Here is a 12,308-nt window from a genome sequence, read left to right as displayed (position 1 = left end):
TCAGTTTCCCCCCCATCCCACCATGGTCAAGTTCTGATGAGGAATCAGTGTGGTAATTGACATCATCACATTCTCTGTAGACAGCAGGTGCTCAATACAAATCTCACAAAAACCCAAATGACCTTCCTCACCCAGGTCACCTCCCCCATGGGCCCCGCTGGGGCCTGGCACACAGTGGGTGTCCATCAATGCGGTTGGTTGAAGGGGAGCGATGCTTCCGGCCAGGGCTGGGCCATGCTGTCTGAGGGATCTCAGCGCCAGGTGGGGCTGGTACAGGTGTCCCTAGAGAGTTGTCCCTCACTGAGCTCCAGCCCAGAGGGAGAGAGGGCTTCTAGGCTAGGATTCTAGGCTAGGCCGGTGATGGGAACAGGTTTTTCTGATTCCCACATTCATCTTGGTACCCGGGGCTGGAGGTCTACCTCCTGGGACATCACCAGTGCCTTCCAGCCACGCACACAGGCAGCCACTAGGCGGGTCCTGCTTTATTCAGAACCAGCACGGACCCCTCCCCGGGCTGCTCCATGCCCACCGGGGGCCTGGGGAGAGTCGGGGGACCAGGTGACCAGAGGAAGCTCCGGGCTCCCCTGCCCTCACCCATGGTCCAGCCCTGCCCTCTGCCTGGGCAGTCTGGGCGGGGCAGGCCTCAGTCCACTCAGCCTGACTCAGCGTCGGCTTCTTGAACTCCAAGAGGCGCCACTGTACAAGGCTTCCCGGAGGTGGTGGCCACACGATGGCCAAGATTTAGGGGTCTGGTGGCGGGCAGGGCCGTCACCCGCAGTCCGAGGGGGCCACGGGCGTCCACCGGCAGGGGGAGCTCCGGGCTGCCTGGTCTTGGGGGCCGGGGCCGGGCCGGGGAGGCAGGGGAGGCGGGGGTGGGCGTATGGCTTGGGCGATGAGGCCAGGCAGGGCCTGTAGAGAGGCACCCAGCGCATCCAAGCGGCTTTCCAGGGTGGCCAGGCGGGCCTCCAGCTCCTCGTGCTGAGCGTGCAGCTCCGATACAAGGTCGTACATGACGGTCTGGGTCTGCCGGAGACAGAGAGGGGCAGGAGAGAGGCGCCGCTGAGTGAGAGAGGAAAGGACGATACCATGGCACCAATGACAGAGAGGGACAGCCCACACGCTCCAGGTGGGTGGCAGCCACTAATGGGGCCCATGTGAGGGGTGGCTGGGAGGATACCCCCAGCCCCAGAGGTCCCTTGCTGGGCCCAGGGAAGGATTGGAGAGTGGATGAGGGGAGAGACTGGTCTTTTCTTTCTCTCTTTTTTTTTTTTTTCTTTGAGACAGAGACTCCCTCCGTCACCTATGCTGGAGTGCAGTGGCCCAATCTCGGCTCATTACAACCTCCTCTTCCCGGGAGGCGCCCAGCCTAAAAGACAGGTCTTAAATGCCAAGCTCAGCTGGTTGTGGTGGCTCATGCCTGTAATCCCAGCACTTTGGGAGGCCGAGGCAGGCGAATCGCCTGAGGTCAGGAGTTTGAGACCAGTTTGGTCAACATGGTGAAACCCCGTCTCTACTAAAAATACAAAATTTAGCCAGGCCGTGGTGGTGGGCGCCTGTAATCCCCGCTACTCAGGGGGATGAGGCAGGAGAATCGCTTGAACCCAGGAGGTGGAGGTTTCAGTGCGCCTGAGTGACAAGAGGGAAAATCCGTCTCAAGAAAAAGAAAGAAAGAAAGCCAAGCTCAGGGCTGGCAGGCCTGGGAAAGGCCTAGTGAGGTTCTGGGGTGGGGGGACATGCCCAGAGCTGCCCTGGGGGTCTAGTGGCCACAGGGCACACATAGCCACAGGCAGTGCTCAAGTGGTACCCACAGACCTGGGGGATGTTTGGGGCTGACGTTGCTCCAGGCTGGGGAACAGCAGGAGCGTGGGGACATGGCTGCCTAGGAAGAAGAGGAGGGGGGACCCTGTTCAGTCGTGAACTGCCACCCCTCCCATTAGGCTGGGGAGGGGACAGGGGTCTAATGACGAAGGTGACTGCCCTGAGAATCTGACGCAATCACAGACTGGGAACACGACAGCCACAATTACTGTTACAGCAGCCAGTGGGGCATCCCTACCACCTCAACTGCCCGGTTCTGGCACTGTCCCCCTATGGGCAGGGGAGGCCGGCCAGGCAGGGACAGTCCTGGGTGGAGACACCACTCTGGCCACCAGGTGGCACTAGAACGTCACTCTACGGCTCTGAGCGCAGCTGGGTCAGGACACTGGTTTGCCACCCCGCGGCGGCCTCCGTGGGAGGATGGAGGCAGTGGTGGAAGGAAGACAGGACAGGACGAGGTGCCCACCCCAGCTCCTCTGTCCTCTCACACCCAGCCTCTTCCTCCCAGCTTCCTCCACTGTGCCTCCTACCCTTTTCCTTCCATCACTGCAAGGCAGACCCCACTCCGAGTGCAAACACCTTGTGGGGGCCTCCCCTCCTAGCACCACTGACCTTACCCTGGCCTCTCTCAGGCACCACAGTCCCTAGAGCCAGAGGGTGACATCTGGAGGCCAGAGCAGTGTCCAGCCTTCGGGTGGTTCTTTTTAGTCTTTTCTGAGGTTTAAAATTTTTATTTTTATTTTTATTTTTGAGACAGAGTCTCGCTCTTGTTGTCTAGGCTGGAGTGCAGAGGCATGATCTCGGCTCACTGCAACCTCCACCTCCTGGGTTCAAGCGACTCTCCTGCCTCAGCCTCCCAAGTAGCTGAGATTACAGGTGCCCGCTACCACACCTGGCTAATTTTTGTATTTTTAGTGGAGACAAAGTTTCACCATGTTGGCCAGGCTGGTCTTGAACTCCTGACCTCAGGTGATCCGCCCACCTTTGCCTCCCAAGGTGCTGGGATTACAGGGATGAGCCACTACACCCAGGCTTAAAATTTTATTTTTTAGAGACAGAGTCTTGCTCTGTCTCCCAGACTGGAGTGCAGTGGTACAGTCACAGCTGACTGCAGCTTTTACCTCCCAGGCTCAAGTGATCCTCCCACCTCAGCCTCCTGCTAATTTTTGTATTTTTTTTTTTTTTTTTTGTAGCAATGGAGTTTTGCCATGTTGCCCAGGCTGGTCTTGAATTCCTGAGCTCAAGTGATCCCCCCTCCTCAACTTCCCAAAGTGCTAGGATTACAGGCATGAGCCACTGCATCTGGCCTGATTTTCTTAATATTTTCCTTTCTCTACCATACCTTACTGTAAGAATACAGTATATATACACAAAATATATGTGAATCAACTGTTTATCAGTAAGGCTTTCGGTCAATGGTAGGCTATCAGTAGTTAAATTTGGGGTGAGGGGGCGTCAAAACTTATATGAGGCCGGGCACAGTGGCTTATGCCTGTAATCCCAGCACTTTGGGAGGCCAAGGCAGGTGGATTACTTGAAGTCAGGAGTTCGAGACCAGCCTGGCCAACATGGTGAAACCCCATCTCTACTAAAAATACAAAAAGTAGCTAGGCGTGGCGGCATACACCTGTAATCCTAGCTACTCAGGAGGCTGAGGCAGGAGAATACCTTGAACCTAGGAGATGGAGGCTGCAGTGAGCTGAGATCGCACCTCTGCACTCCAGCCTGGGCAACAGAGTGAGACTCTGTCTCAAAAAGAAAAAAAGAAGTTATATGGGAATATTTGACTTTTAAGGGGTCAGCACCCCATAACCCCCATGTTTGAGAGTTAACTGTATATCTTCAGGGGTCTAGAATATGTTTTTCTCTCTGTAAGATTCTTTTCTGGGTGCGGTGGCTCACGCCGGTAATCCCAGCACTTTGGGAGGCCAAGGCGGGAGGATCACTTGAGCTCAGGAGTTTGAGACCAGCCTGGGCAACATGGTGAAACCCCATCTCTACAAAAAATACAAAAATTAGCAGGACCTGGTGGTGTGCGCCTGTAGTCCCAGCTACTCAAGAGGATGAGGTGGGGGGATTGCTTGAGCCTGGGGAGGTTGAGGCTGCGGTGAGCCATGATTTTGCCACTGCACTCCAGCCTGTACCACAGAGCAAGACCCTGTCTCAGAAAAAAAAAAAAAAGATTCCCTTCCAAATTAAATTTATTGTAGGTTAATATTAAGCTAGATTGCATTCTCTTCCTAGTGATGGAGGAAGTGAGTCCAAAATGCACTGGGGACAAGAAATAAAATAGAATGGGACTTAACATTTTCTAAAGATAACATGAAATTAGCCTCAAGCTGACTGATAGATCAGGGGATGTAGCCACTGAGCAAAAGCTATTTTCTGAAACTATGTCATTGGTCAGAAGGGAATTCAAATCAGTGTTGCAAAGATCTCAAGCACTTGATTAATTGCAACTGGTCCAGTGACACATCTTCCAGTGGAAGAATTCAAAAAGTGGGAAATGGGCTGAGCACGGTGGCCCACGCCTGTAATCCCAACACTTTGGGAGGCTGAGGGGGGTGTGGATCACTTAAGGTCAGGAGTTCGAGACCAGGCTGGCCAACATGGCGAAACCTCATCTCTACTAAAAGTACAAAAATTAGCCGGGCATGCTGGTGCATGCCTGTAATCCCAGCTACTCTGGAGGCTGAAGCACAAGAATTGCTTGAACCCGGGAGGCGGAAGTTGCAGTGAGCTGAGATCACGCCACTGCACTCCAGCCTGGGTGACAGAGCAAGACTCTGTCTCAAAAAATAAATAAATAAAGCTAAAAAAAAAAAGTGGGAGATGACTTGATATTCGAATCAACACACAGATCCATGTATAACACAAACTGATTTCTTTCTTGCTTTTTTTTTTTTTTGAGACAGGGTCTCGCTCTGTTGCCCAGGCTAGAGTGCAGCAGAGTGATCATACCTCATAGCAGCCTTGACTTCCTGGGCTCAAGTGATTCTCCCGCCTCAGCCTCCCTAATAGCTGGGACTACAGGCACTCACCACCATGCCTGGTTAATTTTTTTATTCTTTTTGTACAGATGGGGTCTCTCTGTGCTGCCCAGGCTGGTCTCAACCTCTTGGGCTCAAGTGATCTGCCTGCCTCAGCCTCCCAAAGTACAGGGATTATAGGCATGACCCATTGAACCCAGCCGGCCCCAATTTCTCTTGCAATCAATTTAAATTTCCTGACAGATGTTTAATTGCTATACAAATAAGCTTTCTCCCAAGGCTATCATTTGAATTTATACCCATAGCAAAGGAATTTTTTCTCTTCCATTTCAGATCTTGAATTCAGGTGGTATGCCTAAATCTAGAAATACCTCTTCACCCATTTAGCCCCCTAATTGTGTACTCTTTTTAAATTTTTAAATTATTTTAAAAATTATTATCATTTTTTTGAGACAGGGTGTCACTCTGTCACCCAGGCTGGACTGCAGTGGTGCCATCTCGGCTCACTGCAGCCTCAACCCCCCAAGTTCAAGCGATTCTCCTGCCTCAGCCCCCAAGTAGCTGGGATTAAAGGCGCCCGCCACCAAACCTGGCTAATTGTTGTATTTTTTTTGTAGAGACGGGATTTCACCATGTTGCCCAGGCTGGTCTCAAACTCCTGAGCTCAAGCGATCTGCCTGCCACTGCACTCAGCCCACAGCGGGTCCTTGTGCCCTCCTCCGGCAGGAGCTGAGCCCCATCCCATCTGCTCCGGGGCCCCACCTGCCCTGTCCGGCCCACCCTGCCCCAACCCACTCACCTTGGCTAGGTCGGTAAGCGTGTTAGCCTGGTCGTTCAGCTTCCCTTGCTCGATCTTCACACTCCGGAGCCTGTGGGGACACGGGGTTGGGGGAGGGGGTTAGGCAGGTTCCCGTGGAGGCTGCAGTGGGGGCAGGGACTTTCATGCACCCACCCGGGGTCACCTATGGGACATGCATCAGAGGATGAGGTGGGAGTTGGGAGGCCAATTCCCTGTAGTCTGTTCCCTCCCAGTACACAGCCGGTGCGCCAGGGCCAGAAGTCAGCCTGGCCACCGCCCACACCACCCATTGGCTGGTCCTGTCTCCGGCCCAACTCAGGACTGCCCCAGGAAGTTGGATCCCAGACCAAGGTGAAGCCTGCACGGATCCATGGGGCAGATGTGAACCCTGCCCGCCTCTGAGGCTGGGGTTGGCATGCCCCGGGTGTACCCCCTGTCTGTGACCACCATGCACCCCCGATTTCCCAGCCCCACCAAGCCCCTGGGAGAACACTTACTTCTGAGCCCTGGCAGGACCGGGCAGAGCAGGAGAAAAATCACAAGGCAATTTTAACCTCAGCACAGTTGTTCGGCATGTACCCAACCCTGCCCACCTCCCGGGGATGCCACCCTAGGGCCCCGCACGGGGTTCCCAGATGGCCGAGGGGCTGCCGTTGCTCTGGGGAGGTGCCCAGCCTCTGAGCGTTCTGTGCCAGCCCCTCAGGGGCACACCTGTCCTCTCTCCACCACCGGAGGCGGTGTTTCATTCAGAAAACTATGCCGACATCATCTCCTGAGGGGGAAACTGAGGCTCAGAGGGGTAAAGCCACTGCCCATCCGCACCCCGGCAGGATTTGAACCCACACTTGCTACTTGGTGTTGGTGTTGGCACTGGTGACCCTGGTCTCTGGACAGCTGGCCACAGCGGGAGTTGGTTAGTGTATGCCCTCGCCCCTTTTGACCATCCCTTTGTTTTTTTTGAGACGGAGTCTCACTCTGTCACCCAGGCGGGAGTGCAGTGGCATGGTCTCAGCTCACTGCAACCTCCACTTCCCCGGTTCAAGCGATTCTCCTGGCTCAGCCTTCTGAGTAGCTGGAATTACAAGCGCTCACCAGCACACCTGGTTTAATTTTTGTATTTTTAGTAGAGATGGGGTTTCACCATGTTGGTCAGGCTGGTCTCGAACTCCTGACCTCATGTGATCCGCCCGTCTCAGCCTCCAAAAGGATTACAGGCATGAGCCACTGCACCTGCTGGCACTCCCTTCTGTACCTAAGCCAGTCCAGGGGACTGTCTCAACGTGATCTTGGCTCATTGCAACTTCAGCTTCCCAGGTTCACGTGATTCTCCTGCCTCAGCCTCCCGAGTAGCTGGGACTACAGGCATGTGCCACCACGCTCAGCTAATTTTTTTGTATTTTTAGTAGAGATGGGGTTTCACCATGTTGGTCAGGCTGGTCTTGAACTCCTGACCTCAAATGATCCACCCATCTCGGCCTCCCAAAGTGCTGGGATTACAAGCGTGAGCCACCGCGCCCAGCCTTTTGTACTTTTTTCTAATGTGGCTGTTAGCAAATTTAAAATTATATATGTTGTTCACGTGATATTCTAGTGGACAGCATTGTCGTCAGCATATTATGGCCTGTGGGTCAAATCTAGCCGGCCGCCTGTCTTGGAAAATAAGGTTTCTTTGGAACATGGCCACACCAGGTTATCCTCACTGCTTCCCTGCCTCAGCAGCAGAGAGTTGAAGAGTGGGACAGAAACGGTCTGGCCCATAAAACCTGAAAGATTTACCATCTGGCCCTTTACAGAAAAAGTTTGCTGACTGGCTGCATATTGGACTCACCTGAGAAAATTTTATTTATTTACTTATTTTAATATATTTTATTTTTGATTTTTTGAGACTGAGTCTTACTCTGTCACCCAGGCTGGAGTGCAGTGGTGCGATCTCAGCTCAGTACAACCTACAGGCACGTGCCACCATGCCCGGCTAATTTTTATATTTTTAGTAGAGACAAGGTTTCGCCATGTTGGCCAGGCTGACATCAGGGGATCCACCTGCCTCGGCCTCTCAAAGTGCTGGGATTACAGGCGTGAGCCACTGCGCCCAGCCATATATAGTTTTTTAAGGCAAGGTCTTGCTCTGTGGCCCAGGCTGGAGTGCAGTGGCGCAATCACAGCTCACTGCAACCTTGACCTTCTGGGCTCAAGTTATCCTCCCACCTCAACCTCCTGGGTAGCTGGGACCATAGACACATGCCACCACACTGGGCTAATTTTTTTATTTTTGTAGAGACGGGGTCTCACTTTGCTGCCCAGGCTGGTTGCAAACTCCTGGCCTCAAGCGATCCTCCTGGCTCAGCCTCCCAAAGTGCTGGGATTACGAGGTGTGAGTCACCACGCCTCGCTTTATTTTTTAATTTTTACATAGAGTGGGGTCTCACTATGTTGCCCAGGCTGGTTTCCAAATCTTGGCCTCAATCAGACTTCCCTCCTTGGCCTCCCAAAGTGCAGGGATTATAAGTGTGAGCCACCATGCCCAACCAAGCAGTCATTTGAGGAATTTAAATGTAAACCCAGACTGCAACCCAGACTCTACTAAGTAACTGATGTTGGATGTGGCTCTTGGGATTTTTAAAAAGCCCCCTGGTGACTTCAATGAGCAGCCAAGGATTTAGAGCTACTTTATTAAATAGTTCTCAGGGCAAAGAAACAACATAGGGAATCAAGCAATTTCTTTCTTCTTTTTTTTTTTCTTTTTTTTTTTTTTTGAGACAGAGTCTCTGTCGCCCAGGCTGGAGTGCAGCGGCACAATCTCGGCTCACTGCGAGCTCCGCCTCCTGGGTTCATGCCATTCTCCTGCCTCAGCCTCCGGAGTAGCTGGGACTACAGGCGTCCGCCACCACGCCCGGCTAATTTTTTGTAATTTTAGTAGAGACGAGGTTTCACTGTGTTAGCCAGGATTGTCTTGATCTCCTGACCTCGTGATCCACCCACCTCGGCCTCCCAAAGTGCTGGGATTACAGGCGTGAGCCACCGCGCCCGGCCTTTTTTTTCTTTTTCTTTTCTTTTTTTTTTTTTTGAGACAAGGTCTCACTTTGTAACCCAGCTGAGTGCAGTGGTGCAATCATGGCTCACTGCAGCCTTGACCCTGCAGACTCAAGTGATCCTTCCACCTCAGCCTCCCGAGTATCTGGGACCACAGAGGCACACCACCACACCCAGCTAAGTTCTTAGTTTTTGTAGAGATGGGGTCTCCCTGTATTGCCACGGATGGTGTTGAACTCCTGGACTCAAGCGATCTTCCTGCCTCCCAAAGTGCTGGGATTACAGGCATGAGCCCCCGCACCTGGCCCAATTCATTTCTAGTTATCCTACATGATCCCATGGATCAGACCATGGATTTAACTATGAGCTTCCTGGCAGACAAAGCAAAAAGAGGAAATCGCTTCAAAGTCTAAGGGGTAAGAATTATCCTGGTTATTCCAGAGAATAAAATATACATCCTGCCACTTACTGAGTCGTGTCCATGACTTAGCAGACCCCATCATCTGCCTCCCTCTGAAGATCCTCCCATCCACCCAGCTCAGAAGATGCAGGCCCCAACCAACTGACCACCCGTCCCTGGCAGGGAGCCGTGAAGAGGCCACACAGAGCTGCGAGGGCTGCCTCCGCACCATGTGGACACAGAAACGTGAGCTGGAAAGGTGCTGGACTTACTGATGGATGGCTTGGAGGAACTTACGCTGGTGTTTCCGAACCCGGGCTTGGTCTGGCTTCTTCACCAGCCTGGTATGTTTGTAGATGAGCCACGTCTCCCTGAGAACGTTAGCAGCGGCGTTTTTTACCTGGGGCCAGAAAAAGAACAATTCCTCAGGGTTGGCGCGAAATTCCAAAAGGCTCCAGAAATGTCTAGAATCTTCCAGAAACCTCTAGACACTTCTGGAAATGCCTCTCAGGGTCCCTGGGCTATAAGGCAGGGCCATGCTTGTACAACAACGTCTGTGCAGTGTGTGTATACCTAACACACATCACTCATGATGGGCCAGGCCCCTTCTATGCACCATGCAAATGTTTTTAATGTTTTTTGTTTGTTTGTTTGTTTGTTTGTTTTTTGAGGCTCTGTGGCCCAGACTGGAATGCAGTGGCATGATCTTGCCTCACTGCGACCTCCACCTCTCGGGTTCAAGTGATTCTTCTGCCTCACTCTCCCTAGTAGCTGGGATTACAGGCGCCTGCGATCACGCTCAGCTAATTTTTGTATTTTTACTAGAGATGGGGTTTCATCACGTTGGCCAGGCTGGTTTTGAACTCCTGACCTCAAGTGATCCGCCCGCCTCGGCCTCCTAAAGTGCTGGGATTACAGGCGTGAGCCACCGCGCCCGGCCATGATGCAGATGTTAACTCAGTGAATCGGCATGTGTTTTTATTTCCCTGATTTTCTATATGGGGAAGCTGAGGTACAGAGCAGTCAACCCGCTAGGGTCAGGCAGCTCTCAAATTGCATATGGCGGTCTGGCTCAAGCCTCTTACTGAGTGCTCATGGCTGGACGTGACTGGGCACGAGGGTTGATGCCACGATGTCTCTCTGTGCATTACTCACAGATGGGTGCGTGGTGGCAGAGCCAAGCACAGTCCTTTTTTTTTTTTTTTAAACGGAGTCTTGCTCTGTCACCCAGGTTCGAGTGCAGTGGTGCCATCTTGGCTTATTGCAGCCTCTGCTTCCCAGGCTCAAGCGATTCTCCTGCCTCAGACTCCCAAGTGGATGGGACTACAGGCGTCTGTCACCATGCCAGGCTAATTTTTGTATTTTTAGAGAGATGGGATTTCGCCATGTTGGCCAGGCTGGTCTCGAACTCCTGGCCTTAGGTGATCCACCTGCCTCGGCCTCCTAAAGCCAGCACAGTCTTGACACGGGGCTGCATGGTAACCCATGGGCACGTGAGCATGCCCGGCACGTACAGAGGGAAAGCAGGGAAGTTCTACGCTCGCTGACAAGGCCAGGAGGCGGCCTCCATGGGAACCGCGGTCCTCACCCGCTTGGTGAGCTGAGTGTCCATCATGAAGTTGTGCACGTGCTTCTCAGCCTTGGTGAGCTCCAGCTTCCGAGCCACCACAGCCACCACGAGCGCGGTACAGCCAGCTCCCTGTGTGCAGGGCAGAGGGGGCACATCAGCGTCCTGTCTTGAGGTCACTCCCTCCTCCAGGAAGCCTGCCCAGATTGCAGCCTCCCCATTCTCTGAGCCAGCAGTGTGAGTGGATTCCATCTGCTGAGCTCACTGACTTCAGGTCTACTCGTTTCCTATTCATCAAATGTCAGAGGGAACCATGTCCCACACATTAGCTCATTCGACCCCCAACAACTCCAGGAGGTAGGACGATTCTTTTTTTTTTTTTTTTTTTTTTTTTGAGATGGAGTCTCGCTCTGTCGCCCAGGCTGGAGTGCAGTGGCACAATCTCAGCTGACTGCAACCTCCACCTCCCAGGTTCAAGCGATTCTCCTGCCTCAGCCTCCTGAGTAGCTGGAACTAGAAGCGTGCACCACCACATCCCGCTAATTGTGTGTGTGTGTGTGTGTGTGTGTGTGTGTGTTTGTTTAGTAAAGAGGGGGTTTCACCATGTTGGTCAGGCTGGTCTCGAACTCCTGACAGGTGATCCACCCGCCTTGGCCTCCCAAAGTGCTGGGAGTACAGGTGTAAGCCACTGCGCCTGGCCCTGGTTTTTTTTTTTTTTTTTTTGGTAGAGATATGGGGTCTCACTATGTTGCCCAGGCTGGTCTCGGACACCTGGCCTCAAATGAGCCACCCACCTCGGCCTCCCAAAGTGCTGGGATACAGCACTGGTCACAGCTGAGGAAACTAAGGCACATCAGCATCAAGCCCCTTGCCCTGGATCCAAAGGCTGTGAATAAATCGGGCTGTAGAGAATAAAGGGGTGACAGTGACTCTCTGGTCAGAGTGGACCGCAGCTTCTTACTGGGCAGGCATGGTGGGAGCTGCATATCTAGGCCTGGAAGGACCGCAGGGAGATGTCCCAGGAAGCCTGTGGGTGTGGCTTCCACGTGACGTCAGAGGAAAAGAGCAGAGCAGGGGAGGGGTGGACTGACAGATGGAGGGACGCTGATCAGGCACAGCTCGTGATGGGATGAGCACCCTGTCAGCAAGGGGTATGCAAGGGCTGGTGGAGCGGGCAGCTGGCTGGACCTCCCAGGATCATACACATGGACCCTCACCCTTACCATGATGCCAGTGAGCAGGCACACACCCTTCCCGCAGTAGGTGTGGGGCACCATGTCGCCGTAGCCAATGGAGAGGAAGGTGATGGAAATCAGCCACATGGCCCCCAGGAAGTTGCTGGTCACTTCCTGCTTGTCGTGGTACCTGGGGGAGCCAGAGTGGGAAGAGGGAGGGCTCAGTCTATACCATCCCCTTTGCCTCCATCACACCCCCTGGGGCAGCACCAGGGCTGGAGGGCCCTGAGTCCACCTCGCTGCGTTGGGGCCATGTCCTGTGGGTACAGGACAGGTGCACCTTCTCCCCCCCTACAGCCCTTCCACATTCCCTTTGCCTGCCCCCCAAGCTGCTTCCCTGGATGGGGCAGAGAGGGGCCCAGGTGAGGTTGTATGAACATACAATCCCCCTCTCAACGACACACACAGACAGGGGGATGGGTGACCACAGCACCAGAAGCGGCAGGAGGTGGAGGCAAGAATTCAGGTC

General features: G+C 53.5%; 1 protein-coding gene across 6 annotated transcripts in view; it reads right to left on the bottom strand.

Moving 5' to 3' along the window:
- Nucleotides 1-50: 50 nt before the first annotated feature.
- KCNN1 (potassium calcium-activated channel subfamily N member 1) overlaps nt 51-12,308 on the bottom strand; it is a 46,154-nt gene continuing 33,896 nt past the window's right edge. For 3 of the 6 annotated variants that reach the window (XM_055104430.2, XM_055104429.2, XM_055104428.2), the window contains 5 exons: nt 11,828-11,969; nt 10,626-10,736; nt 9,310-9,437; nt 5,608-5,677; nt 51-1,059 (listed from right to left, as the gene is read on the bottom strand). In XM_055104430.2, the coding sequence (XP_054960405.1) occupies nt 769-1,059; nt 5,608-5,677; nt 9,310-9,437; nt 10,626-10,736; nt 11,828-11,969 (742 nt within the window). In that variant the 3' untranslated portion in view covers nt 51-768. The remainder of the gene's footprint in view (nt 1,060-5,607; nt 5,678-9,309; nt 9,438-10,625; nt 10,737-11,827; nt 11,970-12,308) is intronic. The other 3 variants (XM_014342578.5, XR_008622205.2, XR_008622206.2) reach the window with 3 other exon arrangements.

This window comes from Pan paniscus, chromosome 20 (assembly GCF_029289425.2).
Source record: "Pan paniscus chromosome 20, NHGRI_mPanPan1-v2.0_pri, whole genome shotgun sequence".
NCBI lineage: Eukaryota > Metazoa > Chordata > Mammalia > Primates > Hominidae > Pan > Pan paniscus.
Note: the sequence above shows the minus strand (reverse complement) of the source record. Positions and strands in the feature narration are given on the sequence as shown.